A 21,668-nucleotide genomic window follows, 5' to 3' on the forward strand; every position below is an offset into this window, starting at 1 on the left:
GAATAGACTGGAGAGGTTGTATCTGATCTCTCCTGTGTGTGAGAGTGGTGTCACAGCATATTGTGATTCAGAAGCCATGTTGCCACACCTAGATCCAAATCTAAAAATACACTTTTATTCAGTACACATACCGTCGGCTGTGATGTGACGTGTTGTGTTCAGGATCTGGCCAACAGGATTTAGCATTTCTAAGTAGTAGATAAACAACTAATAAATGGTTTATAACACATTATAGCACGCTATAATTTAGCTGTGATCAGATGCAAGAACATTTTTTGTGTTTATCTGTGTTGTCGACAATTATAACTCCATAACGCCATAACAGTGGCTAAAACTAGTGTTCATTTAATTAATGCTGTATGCTCTTACTATGATGATGTTTTGTCAGTTTTCTTTCTACCGTATGTGTTGTTCGTGTTTTTAACATCAACCTGCCCAGGGACTGCAAGTTAAATACAGTACTTGTTTTACATAGAGTACTTTGGTGATCCCCTGACTTTTCATCTACCACCATCATCTTGTTAAACTTTTAACTTAACCAATTCTGTGTTTTTGACCAATACCTGCAAAACTACGGACATTCCCATCAGCCTCAGCTTTACTTTGTGTTTAGTGCTAATTAGCAAATATTAGCATGCTAACACACTAAACTAAGATAGTAAACGTGGTAAACATTATACCTGCTAAATGATTTTAGCCTTTAGCTCAAAGCACCGCTGTGCCCAAGTACAGCCTCGCATGATGAACGTGGCTGTAGACTTTTAGTCATAGAGAATAAAACAACTGTATCAAAAAGCTTCAAGATCAACTTCAACCTATCAATTTTAAAAACTGACTTTAAAAGGCACCTTTAAAACAACTGGTCACTGCCAGAACATCCCATGACACAAATTTAAAAAGCGAACACGCTCAGGGCACCTGTTATCTGCAGAGAGGATAACTCAGCTGTCAGTTAGGTGAGGGACATGTGAAGTGTGCTCTTGTGTAATGCTATCACATGAAATAAATGGGTCACGGGTTGAGGGCAAATGAAAAAGGGTTGCATTGTGATGCAGCAATTGTCAGGTGGACAAGGGGTCTATTTTAGAGAGCCATTCACATGAGACTTTGAATACATAAATCTTTGACTAATATCCATAAAGTGCTTTTTGTTTTCCTGACGCACCATTGTTCCTGCCCTCGCCGATTTCCTCTCACCTTCAAGGTAAGACTCATATCAAATAATCAACCTATGCTATTTATTACAAGAAAATAAAAGTCAAGCAGATTTATTATAGACATTAAAGGGGGGATTTAACTTGGCATTGCAAGATTAAGAGACCTCTTCTCCTGCTGTGACAGCAGCTGGGTATCTAAGTACCCGTCTCTACAGCTGTATGTTTTTCTGAGTAAAGTTGAGTTTGACTTTATTGTAGGAAGTAGTGAAGACTGCATATCTGCATGCCCCTGACACGGCTACTGCGTTTGGTATTTATGTGAAGGAATCCCTGCTATGTCGCTACTTCTGTCAAGGTCTTAAAACAACTTTTCGAACGTGGCTCTCGGGGTTTGACTTCTACGACACCTCAAGAGTCTGGATGATCTCTTGATCCTCTAAGTGAAGAAATGTAACCTGAGGCTCAAACTGCCTGCCAAAGTATTGGCGGCTGGTAACAGCACGCTTGACCCATCGTTGTAGCCGAAAAGCTAGTGTGATAAGTGATGATGGCTCGCTAGTATGAACTGGCAACCTCCTGGGTGGAGGGACAAGGCTACAGGCTTCCTAAAATTGTCGGCTGCTTTGCTTGTTTACCTTGACTTTCGCACCCTGTCCGACTGGCTTAACTTAAATTGGATATATTACAGTGTTGTGTCAGCAGCATTGACATGCTTTCATCCTTCTGTAACACCTACATGTATTTATTAATATTTAATGCCATGGATTAATTAACTAAAAATACGAAGCAATGTAGTTAAACTAATGCTACAAAGAGAAGACCAAAGAAAGTGAGAGAAAGAGGCAGAGAAGGGGGTATGACAAAAGAGATTACAGCTCATTTTCCCTTTAGTCATAATCTGGAACTTTATGCTTGGACGATAGATACATGCAATTAACAACCTAGTAAAATAGAAAATGAGAAGTGTTGTGGATCCTAAAGGATTGGGACTGAGAACTTTTTTTTTCTTAAATAACTTTCTTTTAAAGTGTTCCTCTCTTGGCTTCCAAACCTTTCTGCTGCTTGGCTTTCCTTGGCACAAGCCACAGCAGCTGCTGGGACAAAGCAAAGTATGGTGGCAATGTGGCCAAATATAGCTGTGAAGCCAGCTCCTCATCAGCTCTTATAACAATAGGAAGGATTATCTGGTCCTGGAAGAGTACTGAAATGTGCCTGAAAGCCCCCGAGGACAATTACACTAAATAATTGTAAATACTGGTAACTGGTTAGATTCATCAAACATATTACCTGTACCGTAATACTCTGAGTATGTAATTACAATTATTTATACAAGTCTGTAAATATGGATTACAGTATGTGTTAAAAATATGTGCAATGCAGTTAAAATGATAAAATAAAATAAAAACATTGTTTCTGCTCCAAAGGTATTGTAAGCTGCAGACATGTCTGAGGGGTGAGTATTAGTCTCTAAAAAGGTAGCCACAATTCTGTACACTATTAGTATGTTAAATGATAACAAATACATATATTTTGTCTTCTTTTCTTGTCACATGTTGATGAAGACCGGTGAGTAAATTATTAATTAGTCATCAATATAGATTCAGAATGATGCATTTTATGCTTAAAAAGACATTTGAAAAAATACATTAATGACTCTACTTGATGTAAAAAGTATTCTTATCTTTCTGACAGAGAAAGCCAAAATATTCAGCAACACGCCGACTGCATTTGAAGGTAGGTCTTATAGACCTTTAGGCCATATGTGAACAGTATTTAATAGAATGCCACATGATCTAAGACCGCTTATTAACGCCTTACTATCTTACAGTCCAAACTGCTGAAGAAGGCAGCTTCTATGCTGGTGGCTGAAAGTGAGGAGAAGAAACACGAGAAGGAAAGAGTTGTGAACGAGTGCTTCCCTCCGCTGAAGCTGTCAGGTCTGTCAGTCCAGGATCTCCAGGTACTGACGCAGCAAATCATGCCGATTCAGTCATTATCATTCTACATCATCTCGACAGCTTTCTTTTCCTTTACAGGAGCTTTGCAAAGAACTACATCGTAAGATTGACGTTGTAGATGAAGCACGTTATGATATGGAGGTTAAGGTAGACAAAAATGAGAAAGAGGTACAGTAAAACTGAAACAAATAACAGTTCATACATTTACTGACCTATCAGGATGTTGTGTGGTTATTGTTTTTTGTTAAACTGTGATGTTTGCTGCACAGTTAAAGACACTGAGTCAGAAGATCACTGAGCTAAAGGGGGTAAAGAGGCCAAACTTGAAGAGGGTGAAGAAAACTACAGACGACATGCTGGGTGCATGTACCGACAACACCAAACTCATGAAGGCTGATTTCAAGGCCAACCTAAAGACAGTGAAGAAGGAGGATGAAAAGGTAAAGTTGGTGGCTGAGACAATCGTCCACAGAACTACATCAAAACGTAGATTACAATCTCTATCTCTATCTTTGCAGAGGGAGGAAGTGACTGACTGGCGTAAGAACGTGGAGGCCATGTCTGGTATGGAGGGCAGAAAGAAGCTGTTTAATGCAGGGCAATAAGAAGGTGCTTGTCTTTGAAATGAAGTTGCCTTAAGTTTGCAATGTTCAAGTCCAATTGTTTTTTTTTTATTAAATCCCTCTGTTCATCTTTATTTCAGAATCATTGTGCAAAGTCAAGAGGCTTTCCATTACAGGATGAAATAAAACTGGTTTTGTAAAGAATGATGTCAACCACAGGCGTCAGGTTTTAGATTATACTGTATTAAAATACATTTAATCTTGCTTGTAAACATTTATGTAAAGATGTTTGTAATATGCCATGAATGTAATAGTATAAATGGTATAGTATACAGTACCCTTTGCATATTGAAATTGTGCTTAAGAAAAGGATGATTAGCTTTATGAGTTTGTCTTTTAAAGTGCAGTATTTATATTATACAGATGATGGCGCTGTCGCACTATCTGTAATACATGTGATTCTGATTAAACAACCATGACGACTTTTCTGCTTGGTTTCTTTGGTTTGTTCAGATTTCCAGATTACATTTTTGTTTCAATCTATCCGATAACAAGAATAATCAATAATAATGATGTTTTCAATTCACAGACGTTACAGATGTTAATCACTGGGGTCAAGGTTGTCCTAACATCCTGTACTCCCAGTGCTGAGCAGGGGGAGTATAGTGGTTAACCTGGTGTTGGGGGATGCCATGTAAGTGTAGTGATATACAGTATACTGGCTGTCAGGACACAGGAGGCTATTTTAGTTGGCCACTCACAGAAGGCAATTGGAGTCATTAAATTTGACTTGAGTTTTCTTCTTGTCATTTAAAGACAGCCGCTGCTGCTTCCCTCAACAGGTTTTCTGCAGAGATTAAAAAGGTATGTTGATTTTTCTGATGATGATTGTGTGGCTAAAGAATATATAAGACTTTATCATTATTAAACATGCAAATTTACTTTAAATGTCAGATTTAAAACAGGCGGATCTTTAAGAAACCAAGATCAAAATAATTATAATCTAACAATTATATCTAATTACTTTGTTATAAAATCTATGCATTTAATGTAAAGGAACTTTTAGTGTTTAAATCAAGTAATTCAAATGGTAATATGCACTTTGTACCATTTACAGTCGCAAACTCAATCACTTTTTATATCTATCTTAACAACTTTAACAAATGCTACTGGGGAATTTGTATTACATTTTTATAGTTTTTATTGCAAAGATGAGGCACTTTCGTTTTGTTACATATATGCATGCATGTTATATTTGTCTTATTTGGCAAAAACTAATTCTGATTGTTATTCTGATCTGGCTGCCATTAAAAACAGGTCGACTCCACTTGGGATTAAAAAAAGAATATCATCCAAACTATCTGCAGCACTCAGGCGTGCAGTGCTGCTAATTTAAAGACTTAGTGTTGGTATGTTACCATACCAAGGTCTGAATGACGCTAACCTCAGTCAACAAGAGGTGAACAATTGTAGAAAAACATACTGGTTTATGAGTCACAAAATAATTAAATATTAGCTTAATTTATATAAGCTCAGCTGAGTGTTTATAATACATCTTGTAAGATACTATGGTGCTGCATGTATGTTCTGCTGCTGCTGCTACTGTATACTGTAATACTGTTCCTAGATAATGCATTTTCCTGACTTTAGTATGATTTATTTCATTTTTACAGACAAAAGCCAAACATGTCCGAGGGGTAAGTTATCATCTTTTTTTTATTATATGAATCAGTATTTCTAAAACAGAGTAATTCTTTGGATCTTCATCATGTTGATACTAACTCTTATCTTATTTCTTTTCCTTTCCCACATTATAATGTCCACTATAGACAGGTAAGTTATTGAATAATAAATGTAGCTAATTTAAAAAAAAAATCTTCATTTAGATACCATATGTAAATGTTGCTACATAGTATTTGTGTCTACTGCTTTTTTGTAGAAAAAATCAAAGATCTCTGCATCTCGCAGACTGGCGCTCAAGGTATTGTCTTCTTTGTCTTTACCAAACCTGATAATAATTCACAGCAAATAAAACTTTATGACACCAAATAAGAGTGTGCGGCAAGGTGAATCATTCTCACTTTTCATTTAATTTAGACCAAGATGCTGAAAATGGCAGCTGGGATGTTGGAGAAGGAGAAGGACGAGAAGAAGCTGGAGAGAGAAGCAACTTTGAGTGAGAGAGTTCCTCCACTTCAGCTGTCTGGTTTGTCCATGCAGGACCTTCAGGTGTGTGCAGGTCACTGCATGAGCCGCCCATCATACTATAATGAAACAACATCGTTGAAATGCTCCATACGCAAGCATTCCTCTGATGCACATACATGCCATGCATACAATATGTTCACATGCAGTAGGTCGTTGTCCACATTTCATATTTAGTACATTTCGCTGACACTATTATTTGAGTGTAACAATCAACACAGTAGTGATAAAAGAGACTGGGCTCCCTGGTGTAATGTTTCATAAATAACTGAGAGAAAACTATAACCTCTGAGTTTGAGAGGTGCAACTGTGCAACGAGCCAGAAGAGTGCAGGGTTTCATTACTGTGTTCAATAAATATATGATGATATGATGATTCTCTTTCTGTCTGCAGGTTCTGTGCAAAGAACTACACCATAAGATCGATGTGGTAGATGAAGAGCGCTACGATATTGACGCCAAAGTGGCCAAAAATAACAAGGAGGTAAATGTTTATTCATATGCTTTTGATTTACATGTGGGTTTAATTCTATCTTTATGGATGTGATTCGTTTTTTTTACTTTCTGAAGTTTTAATGAAGTTTTTTTCATTGTGATCTGCAGAGTTTTTACTTACATTTTTAATTGTTTCCCGCAGATTGAAAATCTGTCTCTGAAGATATTTGAGCTGAAGGGTAAGATGAAGCGACCTGCTCTCAAGAGGGTGAAGATCTCGGCTGACGCCATGCTGGGAGCTCTGCTGGGTGCTAAAGTCAAAGAGTCTGTGGACTTCAAGGCCAACCTCAAGACTGTGAAGAAAGAGGAGGAGAAGGTAAGTGCGGCAACTATGACAGCAGATTGATCAAATTTTTTAATATTCTGCCTTTTTTAAGTTTTCAAGATTGAACCCAGGCTGGGTTTAAACTCAGATTAGGTTTAAATTATGGCACAATGCTGTGGTATTGCTCATGTTATTTTGTGAACAGTATCACTGAGAGTTATTTTGTTTCTTATGAACAGAAAGAGGAGGTGACTGACTGGCGTAAGAACGTGGAGGCCATGTCTGGTATGGAGGGCAGGAAGAAGCTGTTTGACGCCGGGCAGTAGACTTTATATTTACGGACATTTAAATAAATACGAATGCTGTTTTACAATGGACAAGAATAGAGGGGAGAATAAAGTTTATGTCACTGCTCACAATAGTAAGTCGACAGTGTATGAGTGAGTGTGTGTCTGAAATATGCAAAAATATTAAGATTCAAAGGAAGAAAATTCTGTATATTTTGCATATAAATGAGTTTCACTCTGTCGTCATTTTGTGGTGTTTGCACTTGGGAAACTTAACATTTTTAATTTATCTATACTTTCATAACAGATATAGTTAAATTTGCTGTGTGTCTTAATCTTAAAATGCCTGGAAAAGACAAGTTTATATCATGATAATAAATACTTCTGATTAACACAGACAACTGATGCTGCACTTTTTTTTTTATGTCTACTTTATTATCCGAGTTGCTTCTTGACACTAGATTGAGACACAACATCAGCCAGATGGTAGGCATGTGTCAACAGCAGCAGCTGAGAACAAAGTTGTTATGTCAATTAACATTAACATTAAGAACATGAACGTCTAAAAATAAGAGAGGTCGCAGGTTCAGAGCTGCAACAAAGCCCTCAGTAAAGCAACAAGGGAGCAGCCGGAGCTCACAACACTACAACTACTACTACTAAAAATAATCATTAGAACTAAAACAATTAATCAATTAGTTAAATTCATTGGCAGCTATTTGGATTATCAATTAATTGTTTAAAGATTTTTCAAGCAAAAATATCAAATAAAATAGCTGGTTCCAGATTAGCTGCTTTTCTTTGTCTAATATGATAGTAAACTAAATATTTAATTAATAAATAATTTGGGATTCTGCATCGGGCAAAACATGCGATTTGAAGATACTGAGGCTCTGGAAACTTATTTAATTGTTTTCTGATATTTTTCTTATTTTCCAAAACATATGATTAATCAATTAAACCAGAAAATAATCAGCAGATTCATCAGTAATGAAAGGTCAAACTGGTAGCCATGGGTGAAGCATGGAAGAATCTACTGCTGCCCAAAAGTATTAGTAACTCTCTCGTGGCCGAAAGTCTGTGTTACAAACTGGAGGTGTGAAGTTTGAAAGAAAAAGAAAAAATTGGCTAAATGACTGCAAAGTCACCATCACTTTCAGTTACATCTAAATAAAATCCAATATTAACACTAATACAATCAGTTCAGCAATTCTAAAGGAAGCTATATACAGCGTTGTGTCTGATTTCACTTGTTAACCAACTGCTCTAAACATGTAAGTAAAAGTAGCTGATTTAGATTCACTTACATGATTACAAGGCTGGCAGTGGAGGTAACCATGCATGAACAATCCCAAATCAGCCAAATCAGAACAACAGGAAGTTGCCGCTCTCTCCTTTCTACCAATATTGTGTGAATGCAGCATAACATATAGATGCTGTTGAGTTCATTAAGGGAAACATAGGACCCATCGTTCTTGGAGCTTGAATATCTTGGCCTCTTCTGGGTCTGACCCTTCATTTTTCTAATCTTGTGAGTATCCCGACTTTAAGGAAGTGCGATACTAACTCAATCGACTACTCCCTTAAAGCAACTACTAGAGGTGATCTAAAAATAGTATTTGACCCAAGGTTTGTACTCTACTATTCTTGTTTAATCGTTTGCTGCCTACCTATTCTTACGTGAGGGCTTGAGTCGCAGCCCTTTGAGCAACTGAACATTTGACTCCCTGTTACAACAAAGACACAGACACCGTCAAACCAGCACCTGTCCTTGTTCCTCTACTCCCCTAAATAAAACCTGACTAACTTTTGGCTTTGTTCTTATCTTCAAGGTGGTCCTGTATTATCAGGCTACAATAGTCTATCATCACACATAAGCAAAGGAATGGTGATGTTCAGTACATACAGTAAGGTGGATAGAAGATGTGCACTGAACATACAACTTCTAACTTTTTGCAGTGATGTGGCGAATGCTCCATTCACTTTGATGCAGGGAGGTAAAACAAATCAGTTTTAAAGCTGCAGCAATGGGTCAGAGCCGACCTCCAAATGGTGTGCGACTATCACAACATCTCTGCCATTTCTAATGACATGGAAAACATTGTTTCATTAATTATCTTTTTTTTTTCAGCTGTATTTAGTTTCTTACAATCTGAGGATGAATTAGCAAATGTCCATGAACAAAGCAATTCATTTTTAAGACATACAGTTAATGTGGCCACTGGAAACACACATATGGGAATGGGTATTAAAAACCTCTTCAGTCTCAGTTGTTGACACTATTAGATGTCTATAGATGGACATCTTGAGATGGTCCAGTTTCACACTTGGACTGTGCTGTTCTATAAATAAAGGCGCAGAACAAGTGAATACTGACACTCTAGGTTTGTTTTCTTCCATCCATTTGACTCCTTGACAACTTGATCCAAACTCCAACAAGCTGGCCCTCGTCAAATGTGAATGTGTGGCACTGACCCAGCATTAATGTGGCCAGCTCTTTAAATGTTCACTGTCACTTCCGCCAACAGGTGTTGTCAAAACCACACAAGATACCCAAATGTTTGAGCCTATAAATGAAGTTTTATTACCCTCTTTCCTGTCTGAATATTGTGGTGATGCTATGTGCAACAGTAAATGTCACCGTTGGTGGACAGACAGTAGCAGTAGCACAGACAGGAGTCTATTTTTGTGAGCCATTCACATTTGGCAGACACTATAAATCTGATTGATTTTTCTCCATCGTCTCTCAGAAAGTCGTTTGCTGCCTCACACACACTTTTCTTCAGTTTTGAGGTTCGGCTGTGCAGCTTCAATAAGGTACAGAGTTGCTAACGTTCTGGTACTTGGTGATTTAGAGTAAATGTGTTGTGGTATGTGGGCATGTTGATGTATTGAGCTGAAATCTGTGAATAACTTCTCAGCATGCTTTGAGTTTAAAACTAACTTAGAATCTGTAAAATCTCTAAGTCAGAGTAGTGTCTTGTCTTTGCCTTCTTGTTTTATTTGGATATAGTTGTCTTAGAATTAACAGCAAGTTAAACATTGTCATTTTACATGCCTGTGGATTATCTGGCCATTCACCTTTTTTGTCACCTATGCAGAGACTTGTGTCAGTTATGTTAACACATCCACTGACTCATCACTTTGCATACGACACAAGTGCTTTTAAAGTCATTGTGCTTACAGTATTTTGGAAAAGATTTATCCTGTATGCATATGAAACAGCAAACTATAGCCTGACGTAACCCATTACTTAATTTAGTATTAATATGTATTTGAATTGTAATAACTGTAATAACATTTTATTTAATTCTTGTGAATGTTCCTTTGAGGGCCACATGAATGAGTAGAAATGTAAAAAACAGCAGAAGTAAAAGTCTCTCTATATATCTATATAAATCTATCTATAAATCTTACATGTACTGTAACTGACAAAGGCTGATCACATAAAGACAGCAAAATGTAGAGTAATGAAGGCAAAATTTGAATTGCGACAGAACTACTTGTTTGGTACATAAAATATTCCAATCCGCCTTAAATTGCACAAGGGGAACAGCGGAGTGAACAATAAATAACTTTGTGCACCCAGCTTTAATGGGCCAATGAATGTTTGGAGAGGGTGAAATACTTTGACCAGGGAGGTTAAAGGGATCATCAATCTTCAGCATACAGCTCAATTGAAGTTGGTGTTAAAGGTGAAAGAAACTCACTCTGTTTGCATGATGGTTAAAATGTAGATTTGTTTTCTGCAAAGAGACTTTTCATTTTCTTCTACTTTTCCAATTCTAGTGCGGGAATTTAAGACCATCATGGCTGATCCGTGAGTATAATCTCTTTTGGTTTATTTTAAAATGATGTACTGATCTCCATGTAAATGTATGTCTTATGTAAATATGCTGACATGTATTTTCTTCCTTTTGTTAATGCACCAACAGACCTGTGAGTATTAATCACAAGACATCTTTAATAAGTCATTTGTCTATTAAGGCCTTAAAATCATGTATGCAAATGTGATGTGCTCTGCAATATATAGCATATAGAGTATAGTTTTATATACTACAATGAATATTTTTATGTGTAAATTCCAGAAAAAATCAAAGATCTCATCATCCCGAAGGCTGGGGTTGAAGGTAAGTTATTCTTTATAGTATTTTTTGTCAAGAAGCAAGAAGACATATATATTTATATATATTTATCATGATGAATTGGATTTCAGATCAGATCATTAATCAGCATACAGTACAGTACAGTACAGCATGAAGTGGTGTGTACAGTGAAATGGTTGTGATGTGTGATAAGAATTGCATAGAGACAGTTTACATATATGGTATTCATATGTATGAATATTTTTAGAAGGATGTGTCATACTCATGGTCAAGTTGTATCATATAAATTGATTATAAATTCTAGTATTTATGTGAACTTTTGGTCTAGAGATCCTAATTATATTATATATTATATTTTTTTCCATAGATTAGACTGCTGGCAGTCGCTGCTCAGATGCTGCAGGAGGAGACGGAGCAGAAGATGAAGGAAAGAGAAGTTGCTCTGGCAGAAAGAGTTCCTCCTCTAAATATGTCTGGTCTGTCTTTGCAAGAGCTGCAGGTATTTTATCTCATAATCTTGATAAAAATGTTTCCCTAACTATTACACAATTCCACTTGAGAGTGTCTTTTACTTCTTTTTACAGGATCTTTGCAAAGACTTGCACCACAAGATTGAAGTTGTAGATGAGGAGTGGTATGATATTGGCCTCAAGGTGTCAAAAAACGACAAGGAGGTAAGCTGAATAGGAAGCTAAAATTATGTTTTTACTGCATTCAGTGTTTTTACTATGACGACAGGGTCACAACATCAGAGAGCGAAAAATGAACAAACACTGCCTCCAAGTGGCACCACTGAGAATAACAAGACCTATCAGCCTCTTAGACGTTGTTCTTCGAAGATACACTCTGTGACTTTGCACCAAGCAAATATTTTGGAACTAAATCATGGGCTGCTAATTTGTTTGAAGCCAATGAATTATTACAATGATATAATAATAACAAAACTCCAGATAGAGAGATTTATATTCTATAGTAATATTAACATATTAATACATTGGGCCATGATTGGCTATTGAGCAATCATGGGGTTCACTGCCAATAAAACAGACATTACTTCCTAACCACAGATTATTAAACATCTGTAAAAGTAGCCTTTTTTTGTTTTCTCTGATTATTTTATTCATTTATTTATGTCCACTAATAGTTGTTTTGTAAAGTAGTAGCGTATTCCAGTAGTGCTTCTCTCACATTGTACTGGTCGGCCCAGCCTTAAAGAGCTGCTATCCTTAAAGGAATTTGATTACACATGCACAGTTGTTCCATCAACAAGTACAGTACACTGTATACAGTTATCCACAACAAAATCTATTTAGGATTAGTTTAACAAAAACAATCTTGACTCAAGATCGATTTACTAGCCTTTTCTGGAGCTTCTAATCACATATCGCTTCATCTGAGTAAATTCTATCCGCTGAGGAAGACTGCTGTTAAAAGCTCCAGAAAAATAAAAAAATGGACATTAAGTTAAGATCTTTTTTCAATTAAATTACTGTTTCTAAGATTAAGAGTGAACTCTCAATTTTGGAATAGATACAAGTAGCCATATTAATGAATCCCAATGTTTCATATATAGATGAACTGGTGGGGAAAAATGTAAGTATCTTGGGAGCTTCCCTCTACATTGTGTTGTAATGTAAATAAATAAATAGCAGTGAGGGTAATATCATAATACAATCCTTTTTATCACACAATCCCCCGGACAGATTGACAACATGAATCTGAAGATCATTGAGGTTCAGAGTAAGTTCAAGAAACCGACCCTGAAGAGAGTAAAGATCTCAGCTGAAGCCATGCTGAGCGTTCTGCTGGGCTCCAAACACAAGGAGTCCATCGACTTCAAGGCCAACCTCAAAACAGTTAAGAAGGAGGAGGAAAAGGTAAACCTGGCTTTTGCTTCAAGGTCTCGGAAACCTCCGGGTAACGTCTATTATTGGTCAAATGTGTCACTTGTCAATCTGTTTTATCTTGGCTGTATGTCCAACGTTATGTTTCCAACAGAAGGAGGAGGTGACTGACTGGCGTAAGAACGTGGAGGCCATGTCTGGTATGGAGGGCAGGAAGAAGCTGTTTGACGCCTCTGGCAACTAAAGGATCATTTACTTTTGTTGAAGAGATCTTCTTCTTATAACAAATTCTTAACATTACTTACCGTCTTACTTATATTATAACAATTTATGAATTGCAGATGGGACAAATACTCTTAAAACCAGGACAGTCTTGCTTGTAATTTTATAAAAATAAAGGAAAGGTAACAAATGTTGTTTATTTAACGAGGCTTCAAGTCTTGTTTTTTTTAATAGAAAATCTTAATTATACTGATACTGACGTGTGATGTAGTGACTGTTTGCAGCCTAGTGATGGCAGCAGAACTCTTTCAAACCATCACAGGATACTCAGACACTTGGGGACCTACAGTACAGTATGTTGACTGTGGAGAAATCTTGTTTGTCCCTAATAAACAAACAACTGTAAGTCTGTTATCTGCTGTGATTTATTGCCATCTAGTTTGTCAGACTTCAGAATTTGTTGACTATTAAAGATATAATGCTAAAAAATACATAGTATGTTTGCAGTCTTTGTGAAAGTTATTGCAGTGGGAGTTTATCTTCATATTTGATTTATGTACTTGATACAAACAAGAAACCAGCAATGTTGTCTCAACAAAAAGACAACAATCCTGCCATTGTTTTCCTCCACTGTTTGATCTAATAATCATATTGGATTGTATGTGGGATCAACTTTAATTTCACACACATAATATTGGATTAAAGCTCCTTCAAACGTTGCCTCAGCGAGGAGAAAGCATCACAGGTGGACTGTCCCAGTAAGAACTTACACTCACACCTCATACTTATGGGATGTGAGAGACGCAGCGCAAGAATGGTGAGGACGGACAGAGGGGCTATTTTAGTGAGCCACTCACATGAGCGCTGGAATCTATATATCTACCCTCTTTCTGCCCTTCGCGTCTCAGAAAAAGACGCCTGTGAGTATTTGTCACCTACTGTATAAGGTAAGGAGTTTTATTTTGAAATATTACAGAGCATAAAGGGATAAGGCACCAGATGAAGGCTTTCTATTACAATACTCTTGCTAAAAGACACTCCAAATTCATCAGTATTTAAAAAGCATGGCTGAATTTTCCCTCTAAAACAGCATCTATATTAATGCCAGTTAAAAAAAGTTACAACTAAAACAATCTCTTTTTAAAAAGGAATCTTGCATGTGAGTCAAGGAGGAGAGGGTTTTTTTGTTTGAGATCAGCTGGCTTCCTCTGATCTTGAACAGAAGTCCAAGTAGAAGTTATAAATAACACGTCACAGTGTGGATTTGATTTATGTGTTCTTCTTCTTAGCAACTGAATACCATTGCTTATAATTCTGTAGTGTCATTTCAATGTAATGAGCTGGAATTGAAGAATTTTTGCTATAAGTTATAAAAAAAAAAGTAATAAAAAACAACAACATGAATCCTACCCTTTTTGGTCTTAACTGATTACTTGTGAGGCAATTAGAACTATTTTTTGATTTGTTGTAGAGAGTATTTTTTAAGTCATGGATTTGACCTTTAGAAAATGTTATACATTGTTTGTGTCCCCTGCTTTGGAACTGCAACCTATGTTATACAGGATTTCTCAATCAGAAGTGGTGATTGTAAAATTTAGCTTTTTTGTTGTTCACAGTATATGAGCTGAGATACTTTCGTAAAAAACTTTAATTTTTTCTTCCTTTCTTTTGTACTTTGATAGATTTGACAAGGAGGCACACAGAACTGCAACCATGTCTGAAGCGTAAGTACCCATGTCTCACTTTCATCACACCATAACTCAAATTTGAGTATGTGAAATTCCAAAAATGTAAAAAACTGTACCTTTTCTTTTTCTCTTCTTGAATTATGGACATCACCTTCCTAACTGGACAGCTCTTCGGTGAGTTGATTCTACTGTCAAAGATAGAATAAATGTCTTAAATGTAAATTGAGTTATTCATTCATTGCATCAGTTGTGGGACTAAAAACTGCATTATGCTGCACTCCAAATCAATGCGTAAGTGCCATGACTATACATGAAATCAACTGAATTAACACTTAAAGTTAAATAAAATGTTAGAATACAAAGGTAGTGAAGGTAAAGTCAAATTCTACTCTGTACAATACTGTATATGTTTTGTTGTCATTTTTTGTGTTTGTTGAATCATAACATGAATAAATCTGCATATACAGAAAAATGAACACTGGGAAATCCACTGTTGTATATTTGAAATGTTTTGCCAGAAATCTGACATGTAATCTGTCTTCTTTTCCAGAAACCAAAGCCAAAGATCTCTGCATCTCGCAGACTGTTCTTGAAGGTATTTTATGTGTAACTGTGTGTTAGTCTTGGATAGCAAATGCTGTAAAAAATATTGTTCAAGAAGTGACATTCTTTAAGTGCTGTAAACCATACATTGTCTGGCTGACTAAGGTGTGATTTTGTATGTGTACCAGACCAAACTGCTAAAGAAGGCCATGACTATGCTGGAGAATGAAAAGCAAGTCCGAAAAGATGAACGAGAGAGAATCCTCGCTGAGAGAGTCCCAGAACTGCAACTGTCAGGCCTGTCTTTGCAGGATCTACAGGTACATTTATCACGTTTGTTTTTGTTTTGGCTCTAAAGAAAGTCAACATTAAATCACATAACTGTCTAAACACTTTAACAGGGAGGGTCACTTCACCCAAATCATTATTTCCCACATACCCCTAGTGGTACACAGCCGCAAGCAATTAGTTTGGGTTTTATTTGCAGAGGTCTTGAGACATCTGTCACTGACACTTATGCTGCCACCCAAATACAAAGCAAGGTGAATGTAATTTAGTAATTTTGTGGTGTTCAAAGCATTGAAAAATGACATTTGAGAACCTCAACAGAAAAACCTCCTGTCAAGAACAATGTCTCAGTTAGTCAGAATAATCCACAGACCTCAATGTCAACAGTTTTAATAGGCACCATTTGAAAATACTTTCAATGAAAACTATCCACAGCAAAGTCCACGGATTAATCTGCTATAACACAAAGTCTACAGCAAATGTTGCATGTAGTTTTATAAATTAATATTATGGTATATTTCATTAAAAATCACTGCCCATGCAGAAGTTATCTAGACCAGTTATAGTCCAACAAATTCCACCAATTGGTACTTAAATTAGTCTAATACTCTAAATGTTTCTGTCTGCAGATTCTTTGCAAAGAGCTACACCAGAAAATTGATGTGGTTGACGAAGACCGGTACGACATTGACTCTAAAGTGACGAAAAATAACAGGGAGGTAAGTAATATTTGTGAATAATGACATAAAATTAAGCACCATACAAAGTTATGGGATGCATACTGTATGTCACCAATATTCAATGGGAATTGAACATTTTAAGGTAATGTCCATGGCGGGTTTGTCACTTGTATTGGACAAAGATACAGGACCTGTCTCAGAAGATCTACGAGTTGAAGGGCAAGATGAAGAGACCGAACCTGAAGAGGGTGAGGGTGTCTGCTGACGCCATGCTGGGAGCTCTGCTGGGCGCTAAGGTCAAAGAGTCTGTGGACTTCAAGGCCAACCTCAAGACTGTGAAGAAGGAGGAGGAGAAGGTAAGGGCTGCAGACTTCAGTGTATTGCAAAATGTTACGTAGTGTCAGTTTGAGTCAATTCGTATGATTTACTGATGATAATCCACTCGGTATCAGTGCTGCTTTCCTGGGAGTCCATATATTAAACACACAAATGACAAAACAATTAAAAACATGTAAAATAACAGTTAACACTCTGCACTGTTTTAGCAAGGAAGCTTAAATCCAGGATATTAACACTAATGCTAAAGCTAAAGATACACATTTCTTGTATATACAGATATGAAAGATAAAGCAGCTTCACATGATGCCTAAAATGAAACTCTGATGTGAAACCTGAACTGCTAAAATGCTAAAAGGAACTCAACATAGACTTAGAGAACCTGAGACGGGTTTCATTTGTTTCTAAAATTTCAGAGGAAGTAAGAATGATGCAGTTGAACAGTATCTGACGCAGTGATGTTTAGTGCAGGATTTTCACTTTTCTTTTAATATTAACAAGCATGCATCCCTATATTCTCTAATATTGTGTGCCTACTTGTGGTGTACAAAATGGCTACAAGCACTCACGTTTTAATCGGAATGAGCTGATTCAAAATCGTCATCTTTTCACCCCACAGAAAGAGGAAGTGACTGACTGGCGTAAGAACGTGGATGCCATGTCTGGTATGGAGGGCAGAAAGAAGCTGTTTGATGCTGGGCAGTAGATTTTGTGGTACATTTCTTTGTGAAGGTGCTGCTCTAAAACAGGTGGAACCAGTGAATCATGTGACTGTTATTCACGTCATAATGACGACCAGGTTAACAAGTAGATTATGGCACAGTTCATGTTTTAAGTGTGCATGTAAATGGCAATTTAACTGTATGATAATTCATATAATACATAGTTTTTTACATAATTTATGACGTATTATGAAAAACATATGTATTTAATATATACTGTATTGTTTTTGTAGTTTTTAGTATCATGAAACTGTTTTCAGTTTTCATGAACACAGCACCATTATTGGCTGTCACCTGTAAAAATGTTACTGGCTTGCTTTTTGACCTCTGCTGTTTACAAAAATAAACAGGAAAGAATCAGAGAAAATGCAGATGGGCATATTTGTCAATAATTATGAATCTGAATTTGTCCAATGTATATTTTGCCCATAAAATGTGGACAATACCATTTCCATGTATTCTTGAAATAATGTTGGGGTCAGCAGTTCATGGAGTCCCATTGGGTGAGCATCCTTGAAAATGAATGTGTAGACATGAAGAGAAGAGGCAGTGTTATGAATTGCTAAGACAATGTTCCTTACACTAGAATGCTGCTGCTCTCCTCACAGCACTGTTCAAGCATTTGTATCCTTGTATGATGGTATATATCGTCGTAAAATGTGTCTACTGTCAAGAGATTTTGCCATACCGTTTGTACAATGGTAGCTCTTCTTTAACATTTCTGGTATATTAGATTATCGTGGGCAAATGTTGGAAATCAAATATCAGGACGGGACCGTTTTATAACAATATTAATTATTTTATGATTATTTGATGAAGAACTTTTATTTGTCAGGTATTTACTTTACTGGAATAATCACGTCCCACCTGGTTATATTACCCACTAACAAAAATATATTAGCCTATAATCACAATATAGTGATATAATACTACATATACTGTGATGCCCACCTTTATTATATGGGAAATAAATATTGTTTAGAGTTCAGGAACTCGCCTGCCATTTAGGGTAATAAAAGCTATTACCCACAAGGTAAACCATTATATTTTTAGGTTGAGACTTAATTTTTGAGGTTAGATTTGAGTTGAATCTCAAGTGAATGCATGTACAACAATATGTCATTTTAAGTGGCAAAGGCAAATGTGTGTATGTGAAATGATGCTGCAGTTAAGTGTGTTTGAACCAGGTTTAAACAATGAGAATTTTGCCTGAAGCAGCTTTGCTGTACATTATGTTGGAGTGAACAACAATGTGGCAGTATATACCCAACATAGTGATTAAACGATTAGTTTTGTTCTTTAACAACACTAACATAGGTTTGATGTCGTCATATTTACATTCTCTCCACTGTTTTCCCACACAACTGCATCATTTTAGGCGGGTATACAAGCTTACATAAACTGTCCCGTCCCTCTGCCTGTAAACAAAGTAGTCTTAAACTGCTGTTCTTCTGTTACAAACACCATAAATCCGCTCCAAACTGTAAACCACAAAGCCCTTTCAACAAAACAGTTAGCTAGCCGACTGTACCTCTCCAATACATCCATGGTTAAGAGACTACAGTTACTCCCCTTCTTCTCCCTCCACGGCGAACGTGCCTGGCCGTTATTACAGCGCCTAATATGGGCATAACATTTGACAAAGGCACCGCCCACATGTGATATCCGCAATTCTGATTGGAGGAAGGGAATGTCAATCATCAACGTTCACGGTAACACTGCTGTACATGGCCTGCCAAATACTGCCGACACTTTCGACTGTACTAGCCACATTTAAGCCGGATTTAAAACCCACACAGGGTAAGACGATATTTTCACAATATTCTGATCATTTTGGTTGCTACATGCCTGTAGTTCTGTTTTTTTATACGTTGGTCCTGTCTTTACCTCGCTCTGAGGGGCCATAATATATGCTGTACCAATTGTTATTTACATAGCAACACGTCCATCCATCCTTGCTTTCTAATAAGCTTTGCTGCAGCATCCAGTGAAATATTTGCATATAGTAGTTAGCTAACGGTATCTATCGTTGTTTAGTGTCCAGTCTCTGTATAATGCTAGTTAATAAGGGTGACTGCTGTCGCTATCTTCCTTTAGCATGTCACTTTTTTTTTAAAACAACCTCTAACCTTTAGCTGACACTGCCTCCATTGAGTACCTGCTCCTGAACTCAGATCAGATACACATACAGTGAGGCTAACGTTATACATTGTAAGCTGGATATTAGAGGTATTCTGTTGAATTTGTGTGTTAGTTTCACTTCTGTTATGTTAACTTGTTTTGTTCATTTTTGCTGAATGTGTGCAGGTTTCTGCTGCTGGTGCTTCGGATGTCCAAGTACAAACTCTTTCTGCTGAGGCATGGGGAGGGAGCCTGGAACAAAGAAAACCGTTTCTGCAGCTGGGTTGACCAGAAGCTGAGCGATGATGGGGTGAAAGAAGCCCAGGACTGTGGTAGGCTCCTGAAGGAGCAGGGCTACAAGTTCGACTTAGTATTCACCTCCATACTCAGCCGCTCCATCCAGACGGCATGGCTTGTGCTGGAGTCTATGGGTCAGGAGTGGGTCCCCGTGGTCAAGTCCTGGAGACTGAATGAGCGCCACTATGGCTCCCTGATTGGCCTGAACCGGGCAGAGATGGCTGTACAACATGGAGAGGAAAAGGTGAAGTTGTGGAGAAGGAGTTATGACATCACTCCTCCTCCGATTGATGAATCCCACCCTTACTTCCTGGAAATCTACAATGACCGTAGATACACCACATGTGACGTGCCAAAGGAGAACCTTCCCCGTGCAGAGAGCCTGAAGGAGGTGTTGGACAGGCTGCTGCCATACTGGGACAGCACTGTGGTGCCAGAGATAAGGAAAGGCAGGACTGTGCTCATTTCGGCTCATGGAAACAGCTGCAGAGCTCTGCTGAAACACCTGGAAGGTATGTAACTGAACTGACCCAAGCTATTATAAACGATGCTCAGCTTTTGTCTTTGTGCAGTGAATGCATTCAGTTGAATTCAGCAACAGCTTCTGGACTCTACAGGCTGCTGTTTCTAGTTGTCAGAGTCATTGAATTGGGAGGACATTTCAGTTCCAGAAATGGAAGGTTGAACTTGTGCAAGAAGGCCAGTGAGTTTATGTTACATTTGGCTGTGGCTATGAAGTGCACACTGACCTTTCATCACACTCATAAGCTCCATGTGCCACAGGACACTCAGTAGCATGTATTGACTGTTACTTAATATTATGCAGCACAGGGTATATACATACAGGCTGAAATTGTGGTATTGTCATACATCTGGCAATAAACAGGATATCATTAAAGCTTTCATGCATATTGCACTAATGCAAAAGGAAAGACTGCAAACTGTTATCAAGCCTGGTTGTGTCTAGTGTGATTTTAACATTACTGTCCTTATTTCAACAGGTATATCGAACGAGGATATTGCCAGTGTGACTTTACCTACAGGGATACCTGTGCTCCTTGAGCTGGATGAAAACCTCAAGCCTGTGAAACCTCGGGAGCTCTTGGGAGACCAGGCGAAGATTCAGGCAGCAATTAAAAAGGTGGAGGACCAGGGAAAAGCCAAACCTTCAACTTGAATGCACTAAATAGCCTGTAAGACTTAACATAGCTTTGTTCTGGTTGCCTGTGCGCTGCACTTTTATTAGGTACAGTGAAAACTCTTAATAACTCATTATACCAGACAATAACAATAAATTATGGTTTATACGATTTTAAAGGATAGGTGTGAACTTGCTTTATGTGTAATAGTGGCCTGATCTGGATACAGAGTGCGTGTCACAGGTCAGACTGGTCCGACAGGGGCAGGAGAAAGTACTGTAAATGTTTCAGCACTGTGTTGAGTTGTATTATGTGTAAGCATTGAGGAAGTGTTTGGTTTGCATCTGACTTTTAAGCTAATTGTCCTTACTTAAGCCTGTATGGTGACCCTAATGTGGTTATTTATTTATTTTCTCATTTACTCTACCTTGCAGATTAATAGTAATGTAGTGAAACTGAGAAATCTTGAAATGTGTCATATCCAGAGAGAAGAAAAACTCCTTTCTAAAAGATGCTTTTCTGTTACATTGATAAGCTTTAGGAATATTCCCTTGCATTTAAACATGTGCCTTCAGTATTAACGTAGTGCTCAGCTACTTTTTAAAAGCTTCCTTTTATGTAGAGCATCAAACAGGTCTTGTGGTGATTTTACTTAAGAATAAAAGCACTCCATTAACAAATCTTACCTCATAGAAATTGATAGCCAGGCTGTTCATTCCAAGAACGGGGTAATTGCGAGCCACAGAAATGCTG

At 37.4% G+C, this 21,668-nt stretch overlaps 5 protein-coding genes across 5 annotated transcripts; all 5 read left to right on the forward strand.

Annotated features, from left to right (window-relative positions):
* Window positions 1-2,756: 2,756 nt before the first annotated feature.
* LOC139286279 (troponin I, fast skeletal muscle-like) lies at window positions 2,757-4,161 on the forward strand. The gene is made up of 6 exons (XM_070907020.1): window positions 2,757-2,891; window positions 2,986-3,117; window positions 3,194-3,283; window positions 3,385-3,555; window positions 3,634-3,724; window positions 3,819-4,161. Exons 2-5 carry the CDS (start codon window positions 3,013-3,015, stop codon window positions 3,718-3,720), a joined length of 453 nt encoding a protein of 150 aa, XP_070763121.1. The 5' UTR covers window positions 2,757-2,891; window positions 2,986-3,012; the 3' UTR covers window positions 3,721-3,724; window positions 3,819-4,161.
* Window positions 4,162-5,619: 1,458 nt separating this feature from the next.
* Window positions 5,620-7,167, forward strand: LOC139286281 (troponin I, slow skeletal muscle-like). Its single transcript, XM_070907023.1, has 5 exons — window positions 5,620-5,659; window positions 5,776-5,907; window positions 6,277-6,366; window positions 6,520-6,693; window positions 6,882-7,167. Exons 2-5 carry the CDS (start codon window positions 5,782-5,784, stop codon window positions 6,966-6,968), a joined length of 477 nt encoding a protein of 158 aa, XP_070763124.1. The 5' UTR covers window positions 5,620-5,659; window positions 5,776-5,781; the 3' UTR covers window positions 6,969-7,167.
* A 3,814-nt stretch (window positions 7,168-10,981) lies between these two features.
* Window positions 10,982-13,168, forward strand: LOC139286280 (troponin I, slow skeletal muscle-like). The gene is made up of 5 exons (XM_070907022.1): window positions 10,982-11,059; window positions 11,403-11,534; window positions 11,620-11,709; window positions 12,739-12,912; window positions 13,034-13,168. Exons 1-5 carry the CDS (start codon window positions 10,991-10,993, stop codon window positions 13,121-13,123), a joined length of 555 nt encoding a protein of 184 aa, XP_070763123.1. The 5' UTR covers window positions 10,982-10,990; the 3' UTR covers window positions 13,124-13,168.
* A 2,171-nt stretch (window positions 13,169-15,339) lies between these two features.
* On the forward strand, window positions 15,340-17,680 carry LOC139286282 (troponin I, slow skeletal muscle-like). The gene is made up of 5 exons (XM_070907024.1): window positions 15,340-15,384; window positions 15,521-15,652; window positions 16,250-16,339; window positions 16,483-16,656; window positions 17,256-17,680. The coding sequence occupies exons 2-5, from the start codon at window positions 15,542-15,544 to the stop codon at window positions 17,340-17,342; spliced, it is 462 nt and encodes a 153-aa protein (XP_070763125.1). The 5' UTR covers window positions 15,340-15,384; window positions 15,521-15,541; the 3' UTR covers window positions 17,343-17,680.
* Window positions 17,681-19,687: 2,007 nt separating this feature from the next.
* bpgm (2,3-bisphosphoglycerate mutase) lies at window positions 19,688-20,953 on the forward strand. Its single transcript, XM_070907577.1, has 2 exons — window positions 19,688-20,288; window positions 20,778-20,953. The coding sequence occupies exons 1-2, from the start codon at window positions 19,688-19,690 to the stop codon at window positions 20,951-20,953; spliced, it is 777 nt and encodes a 258-aa protein (XP_070763678.1).
* The last annotated feature ends 715 nt before the right edge of the window (window positions 20,954-21,668 follow it).

The sequence above is a fragment of the Enoplosus armatus genome, chromosome 6 (genome assembly GCF_043641665.1).
Source record: "Enoplosus armatus isolate fEnoArm2 chromosome 6, fEnoArm2.hap1, whole genome shotgun sequence".
In the NCBI taxonomy this organism is placed as follows: domain Eukaryota; kingdom Metazoa; phylum Chordata; class Actinopteri; order Centrarchiformes; family Enoplosidae; genus Enoplosus; species Enoplosus armatus.